Source organism: Corticium candelabrum, chromosome 13 (genome assembly GCF_963422355.1).
Source record: "Corticium candelabrum chromosome 13, ooCorCand1.1, whole genome shotgun sequence".
NCBI lineage: Eukaryota > Metazoa > Porifera > Homoscleromorpha > Homosclerophorida > Plakinidae > Corticium > Corticium candelabrum.
In genome coordinates this window covers 2,757,501-2,785,000 of record NC_085097.1, presented here as the reverse complement: position 1 = coordinate 2,785,000, position 27,500 = coordinate 2,757,501, and the positions used below count along the sequence as shown (strand labels likewise).

The following is a 27,500-nucleotide window of genomic DNA, read 5'->3' as shown; positions in this document are numbered from 1 at the left end:
TACATACATACATACGTACTTAGTAGACTATGTACACTAAGGAAGTTAGCACAACCTACAAAAAAAAGTCTGAAAGAGAGTGGATAGTGATGCAGACATCCCCAAGAACAAGTTGTGAGCTCAATCTACAGCATTCTCCAGGCAGTACAGTACGCGCAGTAGTATTGCGACCGGCTACTCTCCCCAGACTCACGATGCATTGACATCAATCATCGTCATCATCAAATGGATAGTTGTCGATACATATTCGACTCGTATGATGTCTGATGCAAGCTGATTTCTTGTTGGTTGTACTTCTATCCGCAGGCAAGGAAGAAGCATCATCGACATCACTGTCCTCCCGAGGAATCAAAGACATCTCGTCTCTTCTTTGACTTCCTCGCAGGCTGCTTCGTTTTAGTGGCCCGTCGGTTCTGCAGCTGACTCAGTCCAACACCAGATGGTCCCTGCTGGTCACAGTCAAGTTGCAATGGTCACTAAACACGAAGGCACCTAGCTATTGACACAAATTTCAAATTTGATTCCAATCACAGATTCATCACTGACCTAGATTTACCTGGTGCGTAAGACTGTTCCTTGGTCTGTTTCACATGATCTTGTCGCTTTGTGCGGTCTGCACAAAGAACCTGCTGCCGCTTCTTCACTTCTGGTTTCTCCTTGTGTGCTAGTCTTCCTTCTGCTGATCGAGACGTTCTAGAGCAAAACGAGACACACTGTTGTACATGATATTCATTGTCTCTAAAACTCTCAGAAGACCCAGATTGCCTGCGTTTCTCTGGATCACGCAGCCAGAGCTGTTGCGATCTTGATCACCTACAAGTAAAAGTGTGTTGGAAATAAAAAGATGATCATGTGATTCCTAACAACAAGCTAGACGTTTTACCTGAAAGGAGCCAAAGGTGTGTTTTGGAGCTTGCCTCTGTATCAAGCTATAGAGTGCTTCATTGAGGTTCTGTGCATGTTTCCCCCTTTGCACTTTCTCTAGCGGATCAGGATCAGTGAGGCGCTGATGGCTTTCCTCCAATTCATGCAGCAGAGCCAAAACCTCTGGTGCAATGTCCTTCTCTTTGTACCGGCAATGATACTTGGGAATCTGCCTGTTGTATTTGTATCATATGTCGTCTCTCACCTTCGGGGCAGTGCTGATGGTCATTAGAGAAATGACCATAGATGGCGGCATTGATGGCACGGATCATTTTGGGTTTGTCGCCCAGATTGTCTCCGATCGCCTTCCCATAGTAATTCTGCATCTAAACACACAAATCAACCATAATTAGATTGACAAAACCTCAACAAACCAATTAGAAATGTTTACCTGTTGCTGTCAGACCACGTGATCCTTTGATTCTTTTCCGCTTGCCGCCAGCAGAAGGAATCACACTCACAGACTCGATCATGTTCAAGTACCAGTGACCGAAGCTGGCTACCCATACGTTTCTGAACATGAGTACAACACTCATGTTTCGATCTCTACAGGATGGTCTGGCCCATAGACGTCCTTGATGTTCTAGTGTGTGGAACTGTCTCCATCTCCGACAAAGATGGTATAGCAAAGATCATGCCTGTCCACTGACCGGCTCCACATCTCCTTTGCCTCGGCAGACTCCATGCTGTTCGACGATGCATGATAGTTGATGTGACAATGAGGTCGATGAGCATCCATCCACTCCCAATAGACAAATGTCATCGTGTCCCATTGCCCACGAATTTGGCAAGCATGATCGACAATGTTTGCTCTGGATTTTGCAGTCCAGGATCTTGTGAGTGCCGACGGAAATGACAGCCTGGACGCCATGCCCCAAAAGGGACTGATGGCCACGTTTCTGTCATGTTCAGTCGCACGAGACTGCTGTACATGTGTTGATAGGGGCACTCACAGATGGAGCTCCATCATCTGTTCAACACAAACTACTGTAGTAATGTTAGATTATGATGATTTTGTTCATATTTAGTTACATAACATTATCATCAGTAGCCTTCTCGATCTCCTGTACTTCAGCTGCAGTCTTTCTACTGGTGATGGGGCAGCATCAATAGCCTGAACACAGGCAACCAATTCAACACAACAGTAGGAAATTCATGTGTACAAGAAACATACTTGAACATGTTCATTGAACACAAGCCGAGTCCTCCAAGAGTCCAACAACAGCCACGAGTCTCTGTAACTAACAGCAAAGAGTATGAAGAAAAATATAACAATAAATAAAATATACAAAATATATAAGAAATAGATAAGAAAAAAATAAAAATATATTAATAAACATAGAATATAAGGTTACTACACAGTAATGCAGAAACTGGATACAAGCTTACGTCCATGATAGCCTCGAGGGCAGCTAGGACCATACGACGGTTCACCTCAAATTAATCTCGCGCAGCCATCCCCTCCTCCTTTTGACTTCCGTTGGCGGCTGGAAATTAAGGTTCCTTTGATGTCTTGGCTCTGCCGACTCCAGCATTTCATGGGGCATAAAGACATAACAATGATATGTTAATTGAGATAAGCGAGCAACTGATGGGAACGCACTACTAAAGTATCCGCATGTACAAGGAAGTTTTCGCTTCTGTTTCTGCTGCAGGTGCTACTGGACTTTGTTCTAGTTCATTTGCTCTCGCAGGTTGCGTGGCTGCCTGCTAAAGGCATAGTAAGGGAAGCAAGCTGGTCGTCTTCTTGTACGACAACATTGGTAGGTGAGTTGTACGTTCTTCAATGTACGACAACATTGGCAGGTGAGTTGTTCTTCCAGAACAACTCACCTGCCAGTGTTGTCGTACAAGAAGACGACCTGCGCGCTTCTCTTACCATGCCTATAGCAGGCAGCCACGAAAACTGTGAGAGCAAATGAACTAGAACAAAGTCTAGTAGCATCTGCAACAGAAACAAAAGCGAAAACTTCCCTGTACATGCGGATAGTTAGTAGTGCGTTCCCATCAGTTGCTCGCTAATCTCAATTAACATATCATTGTTATGTCTTTGTGCCCCATGGAATGCTGGGGTCGGCAGAACCAAGACATCAAAGAAACCTTGCCAGATCTCTCCCTGCAAACGGAAGTCAAAAAGGAGAGGAGCTGGCTGCGTGAGACTTTAACCTCAAATGGCCCAGATGAAGTTGTTAGTGACGGTATTCTTTGCGAGATGAGAAGCTCGTAATCTGTGCGGACTCCACATCCACAAAACCTGCAACATCACTACCTACAGTTCCACTGCTGTGGAGTTATCCTGGTTTGTACAATCTAATTACTATTTGACTGGGCCAACTGCGTGAATATCTTGTCCCAGCGTGAAGCGTCTTCCGTCCAGTTTAGAATTCGAAACTCTTCTACTATAACTACTTGCGTAGGATTATGAGTTTCATAAGATGTTCCTATGCGATTTAGGAGGCGTTTTTGTTGCTATCGCTTCGCCGTCCCGGATGTCCAATCAAGTTACACAATCGACTCTATGGTAAGCGATAGATCTACTTTTAGGTACAGTATGCAAGGTCGCTACCACAATAGATGCGGTAGACAAACGTGTACCAGAGCAAGCAGTAAAATTTACAACCATCCTAGGTCGTAGTGAGACGGCCGCCCACATGCTGATTGGCAGAAGGCTAGGCTACTGTAGTAAGATCACGCTACTGTACAACAATTACATTCACTCACGTAGCGATATACGGGTGTGTATTAATTAAATTAAATTACTCACAGAGTTACCCCGGATTACTGCTGTCTTCAATGGAGAAGTAACGGTCGAAATCTAGATAGGAACTCTTGACCAAACAGAAGCTTATAAATTACAATACGACTGATGATTGGTTACTATGAAAAACAGCTAGACGGAGATACTAGAGCTCACGTGGAACAAATTATATACTAAACGCTGACTGGTTGACACTGACACCATAGAAAGGCGGAACAAAGTGTTCTAAAAAATGTGCGAAAGGAGCTGCTGGCAAGATTATACTCAGTAAATGTTTCTATTGACGTTAGTTGTTAGAATTCCCGTACAATCGACGATGGCGGCGCTGTTGGACGAAGAAGACGACCGCTTGGAACGGCAACGGCTGTTCAGACGTGGTTCGTTGACTCTCTGATGCTCTTCGCATCTTTCGAATTAGGAAGACTCCGCTTGGGTTGTTGTTGCTGAACGGTATGGTTACGTTTTGAGATCATTACTATTTGTGACAAGTGAAAATTTGGCATTATTTGCGTGGGAGGGAGCACGATAGGTATTAGTACAAAACAGCTGGAATCTCGGTGTGGTTCTACATCGTGTCTTGTGCTATCCAGCGTTGTCGTTATACGTGAACCGGGCACGACGGCGCGAGAGGGTCTGGTACGGGGCTAACTCTTTGTATGCCTGTTCATGCACAAACAAGGTTTACTGTAGACTAGACTCGGCGTCGCCGGCAAGAGACAAAGTAGATTTAGTTTGGAAGTCTCAGCTAAAAAGTTTATCAAATCTCTCCTCGACTTTGCGGACTTCCAATTAAAAACGATTCACATCCACTGCCCTCGATCTAGCTACTGAAGATCGACACACATGCTCGATCCAGCAAAGATCCGAAATACCTTTTTGAAAATCAAAAAATCTGACTCGTGCAAGAAGAGCTGCAGCAGCAATTGTCGATTTTTCAGACCGTTCTCAAGACGACTCCTTCGTTTTGATAGAGAGCCATTTAGTGTAACTCGTCTAGAAATTTGTGGCCATCATTCATGCATGAACACATGCAGCTGCGAGATTAGACTATCTGGAGACAGACAGAAATGCAGATAGTTCTCTTCTAATTAGATAGACATATGTCTCTATACGTAGTCAAAATCTGTTATACGGACTCTAACTGTGCTCAATACTCTATGACACCCGCATCGAGCGCACGGCGAGCGCCTCTCCCCCGGTTAGTGATATAGAACTCTTCGATTTTGATAGAAACTTGGTGCAATTATTTTAGTTGTAATAGTGTCTAAAATTGTAGGCTAGTTGTAAGTAGGCTAGTTATCATATCATGAATAAGCGATCTGACATCAAGAATAATGATCATCGCTTGGTCTTCTTTTGTCTGTATTTCGAGGCTACTCGCAGGAATTCCGAAGTAGGTGTGCTTGCTTCCGTTTCTGCATCTGTAAAGTTCTAGCATATTGAGTTGCTTTGCTAAGTAATTATGTCCAGACCGTTGCGGAAACGTCGAGCCGCCGACCAGCGCAGTTTGTTGCAACTATGGAAACAGCAATCTCCTGCGAAGCGAGAATCTTCTGGACATGAACAGAGTTACAGAATGACAGTGCCACTACCAGCACTTTCCGCTTCAAGCAGGAAGAGTGGAAGACACGTCCGAGGACGGAATACGACCGCAGGAGACTGTCTTACAAGTCGTTACTTCTACTACACAACCTGAGACATTGGTAAGGGCCAAATGACAACTGTTGAAGAAAATTGTTTTCTTTGGACGCCTTGCACGCCTCTGCTGATGAAAATTCACGGAACTACCTTCAATTAGGCGAAAGACTGTCAGATGATGATAAAATCTGGATAATTGAAACAGGAAACCACATTGTCATACTCTCATGCCTTCAAAGAATTTCCCAGACAAACGGCGTAAGAATAGAGTCAGTCGACGCTTCTAGCAAATTTAATTGATTTATAGTGACATAATAAGTAGAAATTATCACTACACCACCCCCTCAGTAAAACCCTGGATCCGCCACTGTCACAACTGTGAACAGTTAGAATCTCTACAAGCGAGAATAGCTTCCCTATTGCTAAAGTGCCTGCTATAGATTAGCTCAAGCATGCTAGTAACTATAAACAGATGAAAGTAGCTTCCAGAGATACCAAAGACTCACGCGAGGTCCAACCTCAACCTAAATCGTCCGTGCTAAGACATACGTACGTATATCTTTTCTTCTATACCGAAGTCACTCTCGGCCTGTGATGATGACCAATGTCTCTGTGCACTCTTCTCACACATACCTTGTTGCAACAGTAACAATAAAGAAATCCAGAAATAGAGAAAATGACGACAACCGATATAGCAGACGGTATCACCACATACGGAAGTGGATTGGCTGGACGATGCAGGTAAGCCACCCCTTCTCGCAGTGGATGTCGATAACATGTATAATACTGCTTGCCGTCTCGATAGTCGTCGATCGCACAGCCGCGAAGATTAGAACAACCGGTAGAATCCGAGTTCGCGTCGTAGAGCAGCAGTAACAAATCTCGTGTCGCCTCGCCTCGTTCGGCTCGCACAAAATCCTGCCAACATTCGAGTTCTCGTGTACATTTCTTGTCTAACTTATAACAATTGTAGCTACAGACGGCAATCCCTCTGTGCACTTGCTCGACTGTCGTGCAGTTGCTGCGGACATAGTCTAGGTCTCCGAGTGCAGGAAGTCCCTTGAGGAAGAGTATGAGCAGAGACACGACTAGACATGAGAGGGAGACTCCCATGAACATTGCTCTAATAAATTTCTTAACAATGTCATCTTCTCCCTGTTGATCGCTCTGCATTTCGACTAGGTAATGACAGATAACTGTAGGAAAGTAACAGCTCAATGTACGTCATACGAGTACAGACTGGAAATAATTAATAAATTAATTAAACCACACAGTAATGGACGCTTTCACCAGGTGTTCGTCATATGCACCGTCTCATCCGAAATGCAAAGAGCTACTTAGTTTAGAGAAAAGGACACTAATACAGTTGAAGAAGCCCACAACATTTAGAGTATATATATATATATATATATATATATATATATATATATATATATATATATATATATATATATATACACACACACACATTTACTGTTCGTGTAGCAGTTGAAATGAGAATCTGTACTGAGTACGACCCTATTTAGACAATTAGATTCGAAGATGGTCTGTCTCGTTGCGTGTGACTATGGCCATTAATGTTTGATGTCCTACATAAAACGATTAGTGCTACGGAAGCATTTCAAAAGCGATCCGGCCTAACGAGCGCAAAAAGGGTGTAGTCCAAAATAATGCGCCAAAAGAGCAGCATACAATATTACCTAATGTATTGGATAGTTATATAAAAGGTTCTTGAAACTCTCGTTTACCAACAATTGTAATACGCGTATAAGTATGTGGCTATGCAACATGACCTGCCTGATCTAGATAGCAATTAATATTAAGTGAAGGTGGTCAATATGTTTAATTAACTATAAATATTTTATTTATTTAATCACCTATAGTTTCAACAGAAAGTTTCGGCCATTAATCATCGACTGTCCCCAGTACAGTTTTGAAAGATGGTTTGGCCCAAAACAGACAGACAGGACCCGTTTCTGCGGCCCTGAAATAGGTCACTTGTGAACGTTTACTCTAGAAAAAGTGGTCCATGGCCGGACTAGATAAGCTGGCTCCTACGGCCCTGTATAGTTTACTATAATAGTTCACACAACGCATATCTGTTTAACTAACGGGTGACAAGACTAAGTGATGTACCTAAAGATATTTTCGCAAAACACTGTAGATACATAAATGTGCACAATTGACATTAAATTTTAGCATACAGACTTTATACACATGCATGCATGTCGATTATTAGTCAAATTACTAATTCCTGAGGTATACGGTCTCACTTTTGATATTAATTAATAGAGAATAGCTAGAGGGGAGAGAGGAGAGAGAGAGAGAGAGAGAGAGAGAGAGAGAGAGAGAGAGAGGGAGGGAGGGAGATGAGGTGGAGAATGTCCATATCAAAATCTCAAAATAATACGTTGGCACTGCCAATATCAATCAAACGACTTCAAATAAAAATTTATTTTCCGTTAGAGATTGCATGCACGCATGCATGCACAGATGAACAGGAAGAGAAACGTTGACGCTGTCTGCAACTGTGTTCCTTTCATAGGTGAGGTAGTACATACAAGAAACGCGGCATGAGGCTTCTTCTCCATCTAATAGTCGCCATACAAGTTTGACAAGAACAAGATTGAGAAAGGAAGTATGCAGTAAAGGTCAGCGCATATATGTAAGGATCCTTTGCAGAGTGCATGCATACTGTATTCTAGGTGTCGTTGAACGACCTGCAGTTTTACGATGAAAAAGATAGGAGAACCTAAAATATATCAAGAGTGTCGCTAGCTGGACCTCCAAATTGCTGGAAATAATTTATATGAGACCTTGTCTATTGTCTAGAGGGCACACCTATACTATAGCTTCTACTACTATTTTGGGGTCGTGGTCTCCCCATGGCAGGCACATGCGTATAACGATATTGATTGTCGCTTCCATGGGCTTGATGCAACGATGTAATAATTTATGAGAGACAAGAGGACTTGAAGAATATGTACTCATAAGATATTTGTGTCTGGACTCTCGTTGACGTTCAATATTTTATGGTATTGAAGCACGACAATTCGTCGTCAGGGTAGTTTGTGTGCATGCAACCTACAAACACAGCTTTCTATACGCGCATGTACAGAATCCAACGTTTAGCGCACTCGATTATATATATATATATATATATATATATATATATATATATATATATATATATATATATATATATATATATGTAAGAGAGTACTGTACACACGCATTGGCTGAGACTTCATACACCTAATTGGTGGTCTAGATCAGTGTCTTTGTTGTACACTCGCTTTATCAAACAAGGACGTTTTGAAAACACACACACACACACACACACACACACACACACACACACACACACACACACACACACACACACACACACACACACACACACACACACACACACACACACACACACACACACACACACACACACACACACACACACACACACACACACACACACACACACACACACACACACACGCACACGCACACACACACACACACACACCACACACACACACTATATATATATATATATATATCTTCGTTTCAGTGAGACAGTGATTTACAATTGCAGAGTTTCGTTTCATACTACTGTATCTTGTAAGTTGTTTATAAATGCGACTAACGTAAAAGATGTAAGTGCAACTAGAGCAAACTCTGACTCTCATAAATGCTAGCTGATCATACACAGTGACACGCAACGAGAGATCCCCATAGGTGCGTGCATGGGCTCAACAAATTAGGAATCTGAGAAATAAATACAACAAGGCCATACAAGTGGTATACGTGGAAAGAAGTTAGCCACACGAGGCAGGATATACTTAGTTCATACAACGAGAAGTCTAGATGCTTCTACACGCTTGTACATGCACCACTTCTATATTAATTAAATAACCCATTGCCACATTACGACAGCTCTAGAATTTATTAATTTTAATTTCTTGTCTATAAGCTTGCATGAGTCTAGCCAACTCGTAATGCGGTATTACCAACGGTGCCATATACAATACTCTTGACTATTGACTATTATTCAACTGGCATTTGATATAAACAGCACTCAGTATTCCGTTTTTGAACTACACTCTAAAATTTTATGAAGACGCTAAAGTAAATACCATGTAACTGTATTGTGTTAATTAATTTACTTATTGTCTCTGCCGCATTTGTATTATGAATATGAAAAAAAGAAAAGAAATCACCACCTGATGGTCTAGAGCAGACTAGTAGTCATTCGAAGCGTGCTTGCAAATTTTGGACATTCTGGATGTATATATACAATATTTTACCCACTAACAGTGGGCAAACAAATCACACATACTCCCACCTAACATTGTCAACATTGCAGATGGCTAGTCTGTCCAAGATCAGTTTAAATATATATGTATGTATGTATGTATGTATGTATGTATGTATGTATGTATGTATGTATCGTCTCTTTTCGATTCTATACGTCGTAAAGTAATCTGCTCTTCCTACGCCATCTGGTCAAGAAGGAACAGTGACTCGTGGTTTTAAATTGTAATGCTTATATTATAGTCACGTTTGGATAACTTGAGCTTAGCTACTAGCTGTTATTGTGCGCAGCTGTAAGAGTGCAGCTTAGGCATAGCTGTAGTTGCTCCCCTTAGGTTTGTAACCATAATAAAGGGTCTCTCACATGTATGTATGTATGTATGTACGATAAATGGTCTATACATTCTACGTATGGCTATTGCACATTGCTAGACAGTCTGATGACTCGTGCTTACCCATGCAGTGTTCTTCTCGCACGCCCGTATATGCACGTGCTTGAACAAGTGCTGGTGCACGTAAATATACTAATAAAAGTCTCGCGTAGTCAGCCCCTCCCCTTTAGATATCCTGGTCCTCCGCCGTCTCATTGCTTACTATCGTATACGGGCCTGTGACAATAGGATACGAGTGTGCGTACGCGTATTCCAACTGTAAATATCTACTTTCTCGCTCTTTGTTACCTGACTCATAGATGAGGCTACAGACAGGCAAGAAACCTAGAAAAGAAGTCAAAAGGCTGTCTAGAGTCTCTAGCTACTAATATACGATCAATTTAATTAAGGGTGATGCAACATCAGCAACCTAGAGAGTCCATACATTAGCTAAATTAGACTTTAGACGGCCGTCTCTTTGCATTCACGAGGCTCAGCACTGTGCCTACGAGACCGTCTCCGATAACTTGCGTAGCAGATGCCAACAGTCACACCGGCGGCGGCAATTGCGGTTAGACAAGATCCGATCAAGTACGGTAATGGGCTTCTTGGAGGATGCAGATAGACAGCATTCGGTCGAGACGAATCGTAGTAACACGAATACTCGTCGCCTATTTCCTCATACTTCATCGAGAAGCCACGACTGTCGCATCGACGATAATTCGAGCAGTTGGTTTCGCGTGAATCGAAGTTCCAAAAAAGCTGCGACGGAACCGTCGACTTTGGCTTGTCCTCGACGATCGCGTAGACGTGCCAGCAGTCGTATGTCAACGTGCACTGGTTGTCTGCGTAGTTGCCGCAATCGTAGCTGCATTCGGCGACTGTCGTCCGGTCGACTAGTGCGGTCGTGCATGTGGTAGAGATGGTGGCTAGGAGGTCGATGTTTGAGACTCCCTTGGTGAAGAAAATGATGATAGACAGGACGACGCACGAGAGTGCGGCTCCGAGTGTCATTGCCATGAGAAATTCTCTGCACTCTTGCGTCTTCTCGTTTTTGTCGTTGACTTCCATTTTATCTGGAGACTGCGCGCACAAGGCGGACGGATGACCATGACTGTATACATAGCCTATACATAGCTGATGTCAAGAGTGGACACATGCATTCTAATAGTATAATGGGTGGCTGTTAGCTAATGGACAGCGTCTGCTGCCTAACAATCAATCAAGAAGGTTCTTGTACGTATACATGACGCGAATAGTGCAGATTTAGCAGACACTCTTTCCTGCATGCCTGTATACACACACACACACACACACACACACACACACACACACACACACACACACACACACACACACACACACACACACACACACACACGCACGCACGCACGCACGCACACACACACACACACACACACACACACACACAAACACACACACACAAACACACACACACACACACACACACACACACACACACACACACACACACACACACACACACATATATATATATATTAGATATATTCTGATCCTCTGATCCTCTCTGCCTATAACTTCATTATGTATAGAAGGCACATATTATACAGACCTGGCTGCTGCCTGCCAACCTAGTAGAATCAAAATGCGTGAGTTTGCAGAAAAAAATGAGGGAGAATGCGAAAGTCTAACAATTTTTGACACGCCTACAATAGCTTTAATATCAATAAATTATATTGTAGTAAGTTTTAAATAATATATAAACAGCGTAACGCGGTGTGTACCGCGTGCTCTCAGAGTCTAACTGTATCATAGATATCAACATCTACGTCATAAGAACATACTCTAACTATACACGTCACATCCCCTTTTCTATAAACAAGTATGTTTTTTGTGGCTAGTCTAACACAGAACAGACTACAACTAACAAATAACTCACAAACACAGCTAACATTTATGTCAACCGTCACCAAGTCACATAGTTTTCCAAATAAGTTGGTGGGTTGACTTGTCTCCCAGATCTGGTAATGATAGTGGTACTGGTTGTTGGCTTGGCCTGGGAAACGTGGTTTTGTGGTTTCCTCGTCTGACGCTTTGTTGAATGGGTGGTAGTTGGTTCATTGTCTTGTTCAGATAACACATTTCGGTGTGGTGATTTCCTGACGGATTTGATCTTTGCTCTGTTGGTGGTTTTCTGATGGTTTTGGTAATGGTTGAGGTACTTGATACTTTGATTCCACGTGATGTTGTTGTAGGTGTTTGTTCTTTTGCAGCACGTAGATGACATCGATTTCGACGGTAGACTGAACCATCTTCTGCTGTCGCCTCACAGAAACGGTTTGGGAGCACTCTCGAAACTACTGCCTTCTTCCAGGTGGTCTGGCCTTGTCGTATTGGCTGAATTCTAACTGTTGTACCAGCCCCTAGAGGTGCTAGTAATTTTGCAGTTTGATCACAGGCTTTAGCTTGTGTTTCTGGACCAATTTCTCGAGTTGCCTATTTGGTACTGATGGTTTTAACAGTGTACAGGTGGTAGGTAGCAAACTTTTAGTGCGTCTGCTAAACAAACGTTGTGCAGGACTGCTTCCCGTTCCTTCCGTAGGTGTATTTTCTGAAATCAAGTAGCGCTAACTATGGGCCGTTGCCTGCTAGCTTTGCCTTCTTCAATAGAGTTTTGATGGTTTTCACTGCATTTTCCGCTTTGCCGTTAGACTATGGGTGTCCCGGACTTGATGTTACATGTTCGAATTCCCACTCAAAGGCAAATGATCGAAATTTGTCAGAAGCAAACTGGGGACAATTGTCTGAAACTAAGCAATCAGGATTCCGTGTCTAGCGAATTGACTCCTCAGAATCCTAATGACTTCCGATGGCTTGGTCGTGTGCAGACATTCAACTTCAACGAAATTACTGTAGTAATCTGTAATTGCAATGAACTCTTGATCATCAATATGAAATAGATCAACAGCCAGCTTTGCCCACGGACGGGTAGGAATAGAGTGTGATTGAAGTGGTTCCTTTTGTTCCCTTTGGTCCATTGACCTACAGATTTCACATTTCTCTACTTCTGTACGCACACTTGCTGACATTCCAGGCCAAAATACGCATCCCCTGGCACGTCACAGACATCCAGTTATGCCAATGTGAGAACCATGAATTCTCTTCACTACATCATTGCGCATAGCTGATGGCACAATGACACGGTTGTTCGAAAAAGCAAACCATTTGAGACGGCAGTCTCTGACTGGAAATTGAAATATTGTCGTATCTCCAGTGGTACTGAGCCTTTGTTGGGGGGCCATCCTTCCTTAACGACTTCTGTAAGCATTTGAAGTGTTCTGTCTAGTGTAGTTTCTCTTTGCATTTCAGCTAATTTCTCAGCACTAATTGGAAGTGATTCCAACATGTTGATGTTTTCAAGTTCAGCAAAGAACATCATAAATTTGTCATCCTCCAGGCTCTCTGTGTCATTATATTCAGGAAGATACGCACGCGAGAGTGTATCCGCTAGAAGCATCATTTTGCCCGGTTTATACACGATTTCGATGTCGTATTTCGGAATTCTCAAAAGCATCCGTTGAAGAAGCTTTGGAGCCCATGGCAGTGACTTCTTAGCAATAGATTCCAGAGGCTTGTGATCCGATTTGACTGTAACAAATCATCCAAAAGTAAGCTGATTGAATCGCTCGAGTCCAAACACGATTGCTAGTAGCTCCTTTTCTATTTGAGCATAGCTACGGTCAACGGTTTCATTGCACGACTAGCCAATGCAACGGGTTGACCTGCCTGCATCAAAACTGCACCCAATCCTGACTCTGATGCATCACATTGTAACACTGCTTCCTTCTTAGCATCATAGTAACGCAGTATTGGAGCTGTTGAAATAGCTTTCTTCACTTAAGTAAATGCCTCTTCTTCTTCTATAGACCAGCGCCACTCTGTGTCTTGGTGCGTTAGTACAGGAAGGGTTCACACATGTCTGCTAGATTGGGTAAGAACTGTGACAGATATGTGATCATACCCAATAGTCGACGAACTGCTGGAACATCAGAAGGTCTTGGCATTTGTATGATAGCAAGAACTTTCTTTGGATCTGGTTTTAGCCCTTCTGCGGACAGACGGTGTCCTGAATATGAAACTTCTGGTAGTCGAAACTTGAACTTCTCCAAGTTGAGCTTGATGTTCTTTTCACAACATCGAGTCAACAGTCACATTACCTTGCGATCATGGTCTGCAATAGCATCAGCATTGGTACACCTTCACCAACAATAAGGATGTCATCAGCAATTTGGAATACACCTGGAAGCCCTTCAATGGCTTGGCATAGCTTCTGCAAAAAAACTTCAGGTGCTGGTGCTATTCCAAACGGCATCCTTTTCCATCGAAAACGCCCATATGGTGTCCCAAACGTTGTAAGGTAACTCAATTCTTCCTCCAATTTCACGTGCCAGAAACCATTTTTCACGTCTGCAACACTGAATACCTTCGCTATTGCCAGTTCAGGTAGCACATCTTCCAGTGTTGTAAAAGGGTACTGTAACCGTTTCAAGGCCCTATTGAGTGGTTTGGGGTCAATGTACACTCTTATTTCCCAATCAGTTGGACTATCAACCTTGGCAATGACATCCAACTGTGTCAAGCGATCAAGTTCCTTTTTGAACTTTTCCTTCAAATGCACTGGTGTCCTGCGTACTGCAATTTGACAGGACTCACTTGCGGGTCAATTTCCAGATGCAATTTACCCTCAAAACAACCAACTTCACCTGAGAAAACATCAACATACTTCTTGACTAATTCCTTTTGCAATTCCACTGTTTTCTGTCCCTGTATCTTATGTTGCCATAGCTGTTCTAGGTGGTGTTGACAATGTTCCATTTGTTGACCCTGTTTGCCGAGTTTCTACAGAGGGAGCTGATACAGCATTAATCAATTGTTACTTCGATCACACCCATTTGCTGCACCGACGTTGCCCCTAATATACGTAGATGATGGAGCATTGGTGACAACAATAAATTCACCCCTGTACTTCTTGTGATTCCTTAGGTTAATCAACTCGACCATACATTTGCCACACGGACTCATAACTTCCTAATTAAATAAAGTTAGCCTTTGAAAGGTGGCTTCAACTCGAATACCTGCTGGTACATCCAATTTCCAAAGGACATTGCACCTGGCTCCAGTGTCTAGTTGGAACTTGACAGGTTGTCCATTGACTAGCATCGATGCATGAATTTGTTGTTTAAAACAAACTTCCCCTTTCAGTGTATTGACCTCTTCATCACTTGGGGTCGAAGTAATCATCATGAACCTCTCATACTCATCGTCATCAGTGTCCTCATCTTCAAACTGACGTACTCTTGTCTCTGTCTTCTTCTTGTGTTTGTCTCTGCCCTCTTGCTTGGTACTGGAGCGACACATATGTTCATAGTGACCTGCTCTGCCACATGCCCAACACTCTTGCTCTGTAGCTGGACAGTTATTGCGTCCTTTCTTGTGAAAGCGTCCACAGTTGAGGCATTTTTGTTTTTCAGTACCTTGGTTGCCTTGTTTGCGACCTGATGTCGACTTTGTCTTCATTGCATTTACCGTTTCACCCGAGGCCATATGCTTTGCTCGACGAGCTGTTGCTTCATAGGCCTTGCATAAGGAAATGCACTCAACTCAGCGAAAGACTCTTCTTTTCTAGTAATTGTTTGCGAAGTTGTTCATCCCGAACTACGATCACGATGCGATCCCTGAGAAGCTGCTCAGTTGGATTCTCCATCTGTTCATACGCACATCGCCTAATCAAATCTCCTAACGCCATGTAATATTCGTCAAACGACTCTGACTCCTCTTGATCTCTCTTACAGAACACGTAACGTTCGTAGATCTCGTTGCTATGCCCATAAAGTGATTCTCCAAAGCCTCAATCACACACTCATATCTAGCTTTGTCTGCTGGGTCGGCAAATCTGAGAGCGTTGTAAGTCTCTAGCGCCTTTTGCCCGAGGCTGTTCACGAGGACGGCAAGGCGATAAGCATCCAGCTCCTTCGCCAGTCCTGTGACTAGGTAGTAGCCATCCCAGAGTTGTTTCCGATCTCTCCACCGTTGTGTGAGATCACCACGGATGTTGAGCGGTGTGGGTGGGGAAATGTGGTGGCGGAAACCTGCAGACTGCACATGCGGCTCACCTGACGCTGACGATTCTGCTTCATTTTCGGTCATCGACACAATGTGGGTTCAGAACGATGTCTCTTGTCGTCAATCCACTACCCTGTCACCATGGTGTGTAACTGTATTATAGATATCAACATGTACGTCATAAGAACGTACTCTAACTGTACACGTCACAACTCATAGACTAGTTCTACGGTATCCGTAGGCGCCTCGCGTTCGTGAGAAACACTTCCAACGGAGCTTTCAGACCGTCTACTGAAACGCCGAGTCCTAGCTAGACAATACGTATTTGTTGAAACCCTAGCTGTCATGGAAGTAAACATGCAAACTTCCTAGTAGTCTAGATTACGTATATAGGCCTGGTATAGGTAGTCGTCGTTTTGCGATCGTGATCAAGACAATTGAAATGTACAGTCTAGGTATGCACTCAGTTCCGTTGTAACGATAGTGGTATGGTATTTACTGACATAGAAATTTATATCAGCAAACATTGACTATCAACAGTGTTAGATGCAGCACAGTGTAGTAAAGGATTGATCTTACTATAGTACAGGACGTGTGAATAGTTGACTGTAGGTGGCATTCGACTCCTGAAGGTGTTTCTGTCCTTAGCTACAATACAAAAGGATGGGGCGACAGAAATTCATGAAGCGTTATCTTCGTGGTTTGGTGACTTGCACGAATCGTTCTTAGAATCATCTGTAGTCGGACACGGAAACGATTTTTTTAAGGTAGGTCCTATCATAAAACGTGGTCGTGGGGAGGAGAAATTTGAGATTTGTGTACACACACACACACACACACACACACACACACACACACACACACACACACACACACACACACACACACACACACACACACACACACACACACACACACACACACACACACACACACACACACACACACACACACACACACACACACACACACACACACACACACACACACACACACACACACACACACACACACACACACACACACACACACACACACACACACACACACACACACACACACACACACACACACACACACACACACACACAATATATATATATATATATATATATATATATATATATATATATATATATATATATATATATATATATATATATATATAATATATATACCAAAAGCTCCATATAGGACCACGCCCATTTCTGTTGTGCGACCCGGATTAGAGGCCTCGCTACGCTCGGCAACAATACGTATTTGTTGAAACCCTAGCTGTCATGGTAGTAAACATGCAAACTCCCTAGTAGTTTAGATTACGTCTAGAGACCTGGTATAGGTAGTCGTCGTTTTGCGATCGTGATCAAGACAATTGAAATGCACAGTCTAGGTATGCACTCAGTTCCGTTGTAGCGACAGTGGTATGGTATTTAGCTATTGACATAGAAATTGATATCGTAACAGTGTTAGATGCAGCACAGTGTAGTTAAGGATTGATTGTAGTATGGGACGTGTGAACAGTTGAATGTAGGTGGCATTCAACTCCTGAAGGTGTTTCTTGGTTGTCAAGTACACACAGTCCCTAGCTACAATACAAAGGATGGGGCGACGAAAGTTACGAAGCATTTTCGCCGCCATTCGGTCACTTAGACGAATCGTTCCTAGACTCATCTGTAGTCGGACACGGAAACGATTTGTATGGTAGGTCCTATCATGAAACGTGGTCATGGGGACGAGAAATTTGAGATTTGTGTGTACACACACACACACACACGCACGCACACACACACACACACACACACACACACACACACACACACACACACACACGTATGTATACATACCAAAAGCTCGATGGAGATCCATATGGGACCACGCCCATTTCTGTTGTGCGACCCGGATTAGAAGCCTCGCTACGCTCAGCAGTGAGACTACAGACAGGCAACAAAACTAGACAAAAAGTCAAAAAGCTGTCTAGAGTCTATAGCTACTGACTTACGATCTATTTAAGGGTGATGCAACATCAGCAACATAATGAGTCCATACATTACTCTAGCTAGACTCTAGACGGTCGTCTCTTTGTATTCAAGAGGCTCAGCACTGTGCCTACGAGACAGTCTCGAATCACATCGGCGGCGGCAATTGCGGTCAGACAAGATCCGATCAAGTACGGTAATGGGCTTCTCGGAGGATGCAGATAGACAGCATTCGGTCGAGACGAATCGTAGTAACACGAATACTCGTCGCCTATTTCCTCATACTTTATCGAGACGCCACGACCGTTGCATCGACGATAATTCGAGCAGTTGGTTTCGCGTGAATCGAAGTTCCAAAAAAGCTGCGACGGAACCGTCGACTTTGGCTTGTCCTCGACGATCGCGTAGACGTGCCAGCAGTCGTATGTCAACATGCACTGGCTGTCTGCGTAGTTGCCGCAATCGTAGCTGCATTCGGCGACTGTCGTCTGGTCGACTAGTGCGGTCGTGCATGTGGTAGAGATGGTGGCTAGGAGGTCGATATTTGAGACTCCCTTGGTGAAGAAAATGATGATAGACAGGACGACGCACGAGAGTGCGGCTCCGAGTGTCATTGCCATGAGAAATTCTCTGCACTCTTGCGTCTTCTTCTCGTTTTTGTCGTTGCCTTCCATTTTATCTGGATACTGCGCGCACAAGGCGGACAGATGACCATGACTGTATACATGCATATACATAGCTGATGTCTAGAAGTGGACACACGCATTCTGATAGTATAAAGGGTGGCTGTTAGCTACGCATTCTGATAGTATAACGGGTGGCTGTTAGCTAATAATGGACAGCGACGAATGCCTAGCAATCAATCAAGAAGGTTCTTGTACGTATACACGACGGGAATAGTGCAGATTTAGCAGACAGTCTTTCCTGCATGCCTGTTTTTATATATATATATATATATGTCCTCTGATCCTGTCTGCCTATAGCTTCATTATGTATTGAAGGCACATCTACAGACCTGCCAACCTAGTAGAATCAAACTGCGTGAGTTTGCAAGAAAAATGCGGGGAATGTGGGAGTCTAACAAATTTTTGTCACGCTTACAATAGCTTTAACTTAATATCAATAAATTATACCGTATTAAGTGTTAAATAATATATAAACAATACACATAAATAAGCAAAGTGCAACAAAGGTAAAACACAGAACTTGTAGGTACTATACTGCCTATTAATAAAATATAAGCCTAGACTAAATATAAGAACGAGGTATACACATTCTCGCAGTTAGTTGGAATGTTCTAGATTCTATTGTTCTGCATGTGGCCTTCTTCGATCGCTTTCCCAGCAATATAAAACTGATATTAATCCTTGGTATACCCAGCCCCTCCCCTTTTCCACTTCCGGGCAGTTTTGCCTTACCGACTCCTTCTAGATCAATGTTGGGCCTAGAGACTCTGATTGTGACTAAGTATGTATGAAAGAGCCGGATGGAAAGAGGGGCTGCCACCTATATAGACAATGATATCAAGTACGTATTAATTAATTAATTAAGGGTACATTTGTATGGTTACACAGAACAAGCACGCCCACCAATGGTCAGAATGTGGGAGATTTGATGCTAAATGCGGGTATGTGGAATAAAGGTCCCATGCAAATGTGGGAGTCTCCCGCTCAATGTGGGAGAGTTGGCAGCTCTGCATATACACATTGTGTAGAAGAGCCTGCGTGGGCCATGGTCCCAGTATAGTATGGGTGTGGCCTTCTAGACAAGGTCATGTCTTATTACAGTATACAGCGGAGCGACTGGTGGCTTTCTTAGTTTTGAAGCCTCCCCGCGACGTCACTGATCTCTAACAACCATACTTACAGAGGATTGCGGATTGCTACTGTTAAATACCCATGAGCGGTACTTCCCCGTAACAGAATAAACTAGTTAAGTTAGTATGATTGCGATTGCCTAGGGTGTTGCGCTGTTTTTGAAGTACAAGAGACTGCGCAGCGTGCGGTGACACTGCGGTTGCTCTTGGCCAACCACGGAACTTCTACTCCCAATAGCGCGGTAATTAACTTGGCAGTCTGAATCCCTTACTCTCTTGCATACATACAGATAATTAGGCTACCTGTAATGCCTCGGTACGCATGCTCAAGCAGCAACGGTGTACTGTGTGCGTGCGTGCGTGTGTGTGTGCGTTTGTGTGCGTGCGTGCGTGCGTGCGTGTGTGTGTGTGTGTGTGTGTGTGTGTGTGTGTGTGTTGTGTTGTGTTGTGTTGTGTATACGTATACAGATTTATGATGCCCTAAGCCAGCAGTTGTTACCTCGTAAGTGTCCACCTCTAGTTCCTGGTACGTACCGGGGGCCTTTTACGCCATCATGACAAACTTCTTCCTGTCATACACTTCCTAAAAGTGTAGTGCCTAGGTAAACAAAAAACAACATACCATGAAAGTGTAAAAACAAAAACAAGACTAAACACAATTTATATAGATTTATTAAAAATCGAGTATGATGATGATACTCTACGAAATCATGAGTTCAAATGTCTCTCGGCTAAAATAGTCACTAATTAGGGTATTTGTCGAGATATCCCATCAACACAGTTGAAGTCATCAATAGGGCGTGTACTGCCGGAAAATGCCACTACTCTTCAAGGTTTGGGCTTCTTCATGTCTTCCCTAGTGACGCCATTGCCACACTTCATTTACAAAACGAAATGCTTTAGCTAATTGCTACGACGTAAATTCTCTGATGTTACTAATTGCTAAATAATTAATTAATTTGTTTACGTGGCGTGCCCCATTAATTAAATGACGTACGCGTTTAAACACAGCAACCGTTAGAAATTCCCGTATCAATAGTATTTATACGAGTACCTCGGTAAAATCAAGCGGCGCCGCCACAACGAAAGAATGCCTCTACTGCGCATGTCCACGCTGCCGAAATGCCCCGCCACTTTCCGTATCTGATTCAAGTTAATTAATTAATTAATTAACAAGTTTAGTATACAATATAATTTTGCAGACCAATACATATAACAGTTACATAAACTTACTAAGTATACTTCTGCTATCACCTTGAAAGTCGTTGATATCAACCGGATTAACGATTAACATGCAAACGCAAGATCCCACTCATGCACAGTACACGACATCACCATCAATGAGACGCACCTTCACAACCAGCCAACACATCACAGATGCCACCCGTACTCGACCGAATCGCAACAGTCGCACCTCGTAATGACGTCAGCGAGATCGAAACGGTTTCCTCTCTTTGCGGTTCGTGCGTGAGGAAGCCGCCGCCGCCGCCTTCCCCACTCACGCACCGACACACACACACACACCTCGTCAACAGCCGGCCTCCAACCGGCTGACACCACCCCATACGAGCAACTACCATGTGTTGACCGAGAGAATTACCATACACAGCGCACTGCACACACATATACATATCGCGCTGCATCGACTGTTTACCTCACCTATTCCAGACAATAGTATTAGAGCCATTTAGACCAATTTTGGTATACACCAGAGTCCCTAATTTTTCCAAACACTTAGCTAAACTACTGATATTGTAGGAAATCTCTTGTCTGTGGTCGGGCTAATCTGTACCGGTTTGTCGAGATGAGCGGATCGTGTACTAATGAGCAACTTACGTCAATTGTCAAATGCTCCGCCTCGACGGGCTCGACACTCTTCGAGCACCGCCCGACTAACCGAGTCGGACACGGTCAAGATGGAGGACAAGCAACAGTCGTCGTCGTCGTCTCAATCACAGTCTCTCTGGAAGCCTTTCCTTCTCACTATCCTGTTCGGTCTGTTGCTGTCTCTCTTTACGACCGCGCTGCTCGTCCTCATCCGTCTGGGCCTACCCGCACTCCGAGATGCGAGTTTCGTCGAGACCAACTGCACGACCTACTCGATCGACGCGCTCGTGCCGTTCTCGTGTAGCTACGACTGCGGAAACGATTTCGTACCGTGCGAGCGACACTTCACATGCCAGCAAGTGTTGGCGACGACACATTTGCAACGAGGGACGGCGCCGGCGCTCCTCCTGTGGGACATCGACGCCGTTACGAGCGATTCGTTGCGCTGCTCGAACTATCCCGACTGCAAGTTTCGCATGATTGCCCAGGTCTACGGTCGTCCCGGATCGCAATACAAGTGCTATTACGACACATCACGACCTGACATTGTGCTGCTTCGAGCTCCGTCCGATCCGCTGCCCTACCTCGTTGTCCCCTCTTTGACAGCATTTGCTTCGTTCGTTCTAGTCGTTGCGTTGCTGTACTGGCGATGTAGAGGCGAGTCGGTGTGCGATGAGACGGACGGTGAAGAGAGTAGTCTAGAATCGGATGTGAAGTACTACAGGTGCACTTCAGTATAAAATAGCAACGTACTGTGTATATATGTATGCAGTGGCTTTTCCGATTTAGTAGCAAGTAAAGTTTCTTTTCTAGTACTATATATCTAGATATGCAGTAATGATAGAGCCTATTTACGATACTACCTGAGAAATTTTGCAGTTGACCATCTTGACAGTAATAGTGTTTTTATGTAGGCACGCAGTTTGCTTCAAGGGATCGAGTAAATATAGCGTACAGTGTACCGCGGATAAATGCAAAACAGTGGTACAGTGTATCTTCGAGCACCTACAGATATCACGTGTTGTGTGTGCGTAGATCACGCGCTGATCCGTGTGAAAACTGCGGGTATGTGTGAACGTAATGAGTTCTACATACAACGAGCGAAGATCTTGGTGAACTTGACGGTGCAACAAACTTCAATCATGATCACTGACCAACCGCTCCACACATCAGTCCTGACTCCTCTACAGCTAGACTAAAAAACCATTTCGAACCGAATTTTCTTGTTAGGTACCGTAGTTTCCACCTTTGACTTCATCGGATGCTTACGCATGTACGGATGTACGGTCTAGACATTCGGAACTTCTAGGCTCTAAATTTAGAGACATTAGGAAACCACATCTGAAGTTTACAAAATCTGCGTGAGACACAAGTTGAGCGCTATAGTACTCTACATGATCAGGGTTCTCGCAGGCTGCCAACGTACTTGCCTAGATACGACTAGTACGAGCTGTTGAGTCTAGAGTTTACGCTTTTGAGAATCTACGCGTGTTTTGTAGACACAGAACACACATGCAGACAACGGCCTGCTTCATTGGCAAGAGCTTGCGTACGCAGACCCGAAGCTTGCGCACATGCATTCAAAAACGAACTTTAGTTAGGAATAATTATCAATTAACGGTAGCAGAGACGTAGAAACCGCGGAGTCAAGAGGGTCGGCCATGAACAAAGCGATTTTCCTGCGTCACTGCATTACTCCCAAATGCAATAATTTTACTACAGAGTCTACTAATTGATAAGTTGTGATTGTAGCAAGGGTCGAAAAACGGCACCAGGATCATCCGATGTAGTAATAGCTAAGAATAGCACAAATGTCTGAAGTTCGAGGCTGCCTAGCGACTTACTACTTTTAGTAGAGACTGAGGTAGTACACCAGATGTAGCCGTATCCGCGAGTTGCTTTCAGCCATTCTGACGCTCTTGTTCGCTGCTGATGTGACGAAATGCGGTTTTGCCGATTCAGCCACAACCAGTTGAAGCGACCCCAACCCACGTGGGAGACTGGAACCACGTGGGATGTAGAATGTAGCGCGCGCTACTGTGTACAAGCGGTACTGTACGCGTGTACTATCTCTATTGTCTAGTCTGCGAGCATGATTTCATCTCTCTCTTTCTCTGAAGTTGTCGACGGTGTGATTTCCTATCAGTACAGCAACAGAGACGGCGGACAAAAACGGAAATGGTGGATGTGGTAAACAACGAGAACCAGGAAAACGCTCCTCCACGATCGCGACTTCCTAGAGATTATTACAGTGTCACGGACCAAGTCAATGGTAGCCCACTGGTCGGTGTTGATCTCGCCTCTATGTTTCGCTTCAACGGCTCTGCTGTGTCAGACGTGAAGACGCTAGGCGTGGGCAGGAAACCTGCAGACTCGACATCTTCTATAAACAACAGTGAATGCCTTCAATGTTTCCCTGATAACGTCGACAATGGGTTGCTAGCCAATTCTGGATCTTCCGGTTGCAGTGACTTCTCTGATGCTTACTGTGTGACGTCGGATTCCGAACCGGAAGTCCGCACTACGACATACGGGAACTGCCCCAAACCAGTTAAGTTCTTCGTGGGCTTCGACAGCGACTCGAGTGAGAGTGACGACTATTTTACAGCTGACGAGTGCAGTGACTTCTCGGATGAAGAAAGTAACGAAGACGACTTGGGCGAACTCGATGACGAGGACGATGACATTACATTTTCTGATGATTTTCATTGCTCCTCTAGTTTGCAGAGGTCTTTATCGAGATCTCAGAGTTGGAGTGCACCGAACGGCTTACTTCATAAATATCACAGACTTTGTATACATCAAAGCCTCTCCGAGTCGAACGTTATCAATTTGGCCGATGGTCCCGATACGAAGGAGAAATCAAAACCAATCAAGTGTGTTCGTTTTCGTGACAATCCGAAAGTCCATTGTATCGTCGCTTGGAACTATGCGTATCGGGTGGCACGAAAAGGTCAATGGGAGATCATGGCAGCAGCACGAGACAGATTCCAGAAAAGAATCAAGGAGTTTGAGACGGCATATGGACACATATTTACGAAGGAACATCACAGCAGACAATCCGGAGACAGTCAATAAAATTCCGCTAATTAATTAATTGCTCTTAAATTTTAAGGGAGCTTGGCCAATGGGATGACACTCGCGTTTATAATGACAAACATATGATAGAGTATATTTGATTGGTATATATTTTTTTACAATAAGACAAGACGTAACACTCGACTGTATTGCAATGTTGTATGTCTTGCTGTGCTACCTATCAAACACCATTCTACTCATGGCATTGGCACTATGGCAAGGATATCTCTCATTGGCTATTGTGAGCAACGAGTCCCTCATACTTTGAAAACAGTCATGTTCATAATTGATACCAAACGCTTCATTTCTTGTACATGTATGCATACCATAATACTAAAATTGGCAAGAAACATGTCATGGCAAAGAATCTGAAATACATGTTTGTACTACAAATAGATTAATATTAATATTCCATCTGAGAGACTGAGTCAAAACAATCCTGTTTCCTTAGTTCTGATCGAGTTTGAAATTTGGTCACTACATGTGCACAACATCAGGGATGTACCTGGGACAATTGATGGGTCGGTTCTTTCAGTGTTCTAGTGGACCTCCCACTCAGTTCAAGTTGCTCTACATATATTTATTAACACCAAGTCTATTGCACTCCAGATGTTGAGTGGGCCAGGTCTTGCGTGCCCAAGCCCTGCCCATTTTAAACTTAAAAATAGCTAATTTATTTAATCACTTGAACCAATATTTCTGGAAGGTTGGACAAACCCTGCTCCGCTAGCATTGTATTATAAGACATTGGTAAGTATGCATAGTATAAATGTAATACTGATATACACTGCACATTACACGCCAAGGAGACTTGCAGTCTAAATCTGCTTACATCGATCTATCTACATCTGGAACATACCATGGAACTCAGGCCAGTACTTTAGCAGTTACAGAATCTACATCTGGTGCAAACATTGCATGCAGATTGGTTGTCTACAGAGGCACAAGCAAACCTCTAACTGAAGTGGGTTGGTTCATTCACACCCTCCAAATCACCCCCATTAGCTAGTACACTCCTGAACACTTTAGTAGCATGGTTTGCCACCCTGTATGGGAACAGCACAGAATATCAACTACATGACAAACATAGAGCGTGATCACACTGGGCTGCACAAATATTAATGCCACTCATTCACATCCGCCTAATCACGATTTTAGTGTAACGCCATTCTAATGCTGTAAAGAGTAGTATTACAACCACATTAGTGGTGTTAGTGGTTGCACGTGACTTTGGCACGTGAGGTAGTGTACAGAGGAGCATCCCTCCCCCATGTTTCCCCCATGTTTCGGATGTGGTTTTGTATGTCAAACGTAACACAAAAGCAGCAACAAAATGGCGATGTATACGGAAGCGCAGGTAGATGTCTACTACGCGCGTGCCTGTACCTGTGACAACTTCCTGCCGTCCCTGAAGGAGCTGCCAGAAAGCAAACAAAATGATTCCCTCTTCAAAACCTAAAAGCAATGGATTCGTCAAGACAATTCACGCCGGTATGACGGATGAAACTGTTGAGGCTAATTACACTTGCGTGCCCACGTGACTACTAATCATAGTTAGCTGTGTGTTGGCCTAATCGTTAGCCTAATCATAGTTAGTCCAGACGTCGGTGCGAACACGCTCATACACGCAACTCTCACTGAAAACAGCACTAGAGTCTAGTACCAAGCAACACAATTTTGTCTCATTTCTAGCAACACCAATTGTATCAAATTCCACCTAAACATGCACACCACTATTGATGCCTCTTATGCAACAGATTTGGCACAGCAAAATTATTTGATTCAGAACAGCAATATTATTTGATTTACTGCATGAAGTATCATCATACTTTGCTTCAGTCCACTTGTAGTCGCTGCAGGACATACAGATACCCGATATCGTCAACTGTCACAAACGTCGAAAAGTCTCTGTTGACTCGAAGAAACTTAGGAAACTGTCCCCTCATGTAATATGTCTGCAAAGGGCGTCCGTCAACAGACCACCACTATAACATAGTTATGATAACAACAACTGCTGTGGTTGGCGAGTAGAGTGTAATGAATGTATTACCCTCACACTGTTCTTGTCTATGCAAACAATTGATTTTTCATCTGGAGAGAACTGAATGCTCACTGTCCAACCCTCATGACCCCTGGCACAGGCAACTTCCTTCCCTTGTTTAAGATCCCACACCTTAGCAAGTGATAGATGCATGAGCAAGACAAAGAGTACATAGAGAATCAAGTACAGTCACACTGTTGGACAGACACGACAGGACATTAACACGTAGTTGTGAATGTAGAAAGGAAGAAGTAAGCAGGCTATGTTGACAAGCAGACCTACAAACATAAACGGACAGACAAACTGATCAAGACACACAAAAAAGATAAACAAAAAATGACTGACAGAACAACAGACAGACAAACAGACAGACAGAAAGACAGACAGACATTGGCTTGGATAGTATTTACTTGCTTTGCTTACATGGTGTATAGTAGTTCAATGTTTGAAATATATGTATTGACAGACAGCAGACAGACAGACAGACAAACAATTTGGTCTTTGCACGTTTTGGACGTTAGGGACAACAGGCAGAAAAATACCTACATCAGCTCTCTCAAAGATGTATAGAAGAGAGTATGGAAATGGCAACAGCTCACAGTTTAAAACATACTGTTTGTCTGTCTGTCTGTTCAACTACAGCAATGCAACTCAA

At 43.6% G+C, this 27,500-nt stretch overlaps 9 protein-coding genes across 9 annotated transcripts in view; 2 read left to right on the top strand and 7 right to left on the bottom strand.

Annotated features, from left to right (window-relative positions):
• Positions 1-5,601: 5,601 nt before the first annotated feature.
• LOC134189266 (uncharacterized) lies at positions 5,602-6,670 on the bottom strand. The gene has a single exon (XM_062657502.1). It carries the CDS (start codon positions 6,491-6,493, stop codon positions 5,888-5,890), a length of 606 nt encoding a protein of 201 aa, XP_062513486.1. The 5' UTR covers positions 6,494-6,670; the 3' UTR covers positions 5,602-5,887.
• Positions 6,671-10,001: 3,331 nt separating this feature from the next.
• On the bottom strand, positions 10,002-11,280 carry LOC134189170 (uncharacterized). The gene has a single exon (XM_062657407.1). It carries the CDS (start codon positions 11,071-11,073, stop codon positions 10,465-10,467), a length of 609 nt encoding a protein of 202 aa, XP_062513391.1. The 5' UTR covers positions 11,074-11,280; the 3' UTR covers positions 10,002-10,464.
• A 1,514-nt stretch (positions 11,281-12,794) lies between these two features.
• Positions 12,795-15,066, bottom strand: LOC134188495 (uncharacterized protein K02A2.6-like). The gene is made up of 6 exons (XM_062656657.1): positions 14,950-15,066; positions 14,698-14,883; positions 14,240-14,650; positions 14,006-14,168; positions 13,155-13,632; positions 12,795-13,095 (listed from the first exon to the last, which is right to left on the bottom strand). The coding sequence occupies exons 1-6, from the start codon at positions 15,064-15,066 to the stop codon at positions 12,795-12,797; spliced, it is 1,656 nt and encodes a 551-aa protein (XP_062512641.1).
• On the bottom strand, positions 14,960-15,634 carry LOC134189162 (uncharacterized). Its single transcript, XM_062657399.1, has one exon. The coding sequence runs from the start codon at positions 15,586-15,588 to the stop codon at positions 15,073-15,075; it is 516 nt and encodes a 171-aa protein (XP_062513383.1). The 5' UTR covers positions 15,589-15,634; the 3' UTR covers positions 14,960-15,072.
• A 146-nt stretch (positions 15,635-15,780) lies between these two features.
• On the bottom strand, positions 15,781-16,191 carry LOC134189163 (uncharacterized). The gene has a single exon (XM_062657400.1). It carries the CDS (start codon positions 16,189-16,191, stop codon positions 15,781-15,783), a length of 411 nt encoding a protein of 136 aa, XP_062513384.1.
• Positions 16,192-17,531: 1,340 nt separating this feature from the next.
• Positions 17,532-18,999, bottom strand: LOC134188825 (uncharacterized). The gene has a single exon (XM_062657028.1). It carries the CDS (start codon positions 18,818-18,820, stop codon positions 18,164-18,166), a length of 657 nt encoding a protein of 218 aa, XP_062513012.1. The 5' UTR covers positions 18,821-18,999; the 3' UTR covers positions 17,532-18,163.
• Positions 19,000-21,711: 2,712 nt separating this feature from the next.
• On the top strand, positions 21,712-22,732 carry LOC134188824 (calcium-activated potassium channel subunit beta-4-like). The gene has a single exon (XM_062657027.1). The coding sequence runs from the start codon at positions 21,723-21,725 to the stop codon at positions 22,464-22,466; it is 744 nt and encodes a 247-aa protein (XP_062513011.1). The 5' UTR covers positions 21,712-21,722; the 3' UTR covers positions 22,467-22,732.
• A 1,016-nt stretch (positions 22,733-23,748) lies between these two features.
• Positions 23,749-25,024, top strand: LOC134188822 (uncharacterized). The gene has a single exon (XM_062657026.1). The coding sequence runs from the start codon at positions 23,905-23,907 to the stop codon at positions 24,802-24,804; it is 900 nt and encodes a 299-aa protein (XP_062513010.1). The 5' UTR covers positions 23,749-23,904; the 3' UTR covers positions 24,805-25,024.
• A 1,412-nt stretch (positions 25,025-26,436) lies between these two features.
• LOC134188758 (apoptotic protease-activating factor 1-like) overlaps positions 26,437-27,500 on the bottom strand; it is a 17,153-nt gene continuing 16,089 nt past the window's right edge. The window contains exons 18-19 of the mRNA XM_062656950.1: positions 26,855-26,977; positions 26,437-26,789 (exon numbers count right to left, since the gene is read on the bottom strand). Coding sequence (XP_062512934.1) covers positions 26,640-26,789; positions 26,855-26,977 — 273 coding nt within the window. The 3' untranslated portion in view covers positions 26,437-26,639. The remainder of the gene's footprint in view (positions 26,790-26,854; positions 26,978-27,500) is intronic.

Coding starts and splice junctions, on each gene's coding strand:
- LOC134188822 (XM_062657026.1), top strand. CDS start 23,905: ATGGTGGATGTGGTAAACAACGAGAACCAGGAAAACGCTCCTCCACGA.
- LOC134189266 (XM_062657502.1), bottom strand. CDS start 6,493: ATGCAGAGCGATCAACAGGGAGAAGATGACATTGTTAAGAAATTTATT.
- LOC134188495 (XM_062656657.1), bottom strand. CDS start 15,066: ATGAGTCCGTGTGGCAAATGTATGGTCGAGTTGATTAACCTAAGGAAT. Junction 14,169..14,239: donor TCCTTATTGTTGGTGAAGGT/GTACCAATGCTG, acceptor TGTTGTGAAAAG/AACATCAAGCTCAACTTGGA. Junction 13,633..14,005: donor AGCAGTTCGTCGACTATTGG/GTATGATCACAT, acceptor GATTTGTTACAG/TCAAATCGGATCACAAGCCT.
- LOC134189170 (XM_062657407.1), bottom strand. CDS start 11,073: ATGGAAGTCAACGACAAAAACGAGAAGACGCAAGAGTGCAGAGAATTT.
- LOC134189162 (XM_062657399.1), bottom strand. CDS start 15,588: ATGGCCTCGGGTGAAACGGTAAATGCAATGAAGACAAAGTCGACATCA.
- LOC134188825 (XM_062657028.1), bottom strand. CDS start 18,820: ATGTATATGCATGTATACAGTCATGGTCATCTGTCCGCCTTGTGCGCG.
- LOC134189163 (XM_062657400.1), bottom strand. CDS start 16,191: ATGACCGAAAATGAAGCAGAATCGTCAGCGTCAGGTGAGCCGCATGTG.
- LOC134188824 (XM_062657027.1), top strand. CDS start 21,723: ATGAGCAACTTACGTCAATTGTCAAATGCTCCGCCTCGACGGGCTCGA.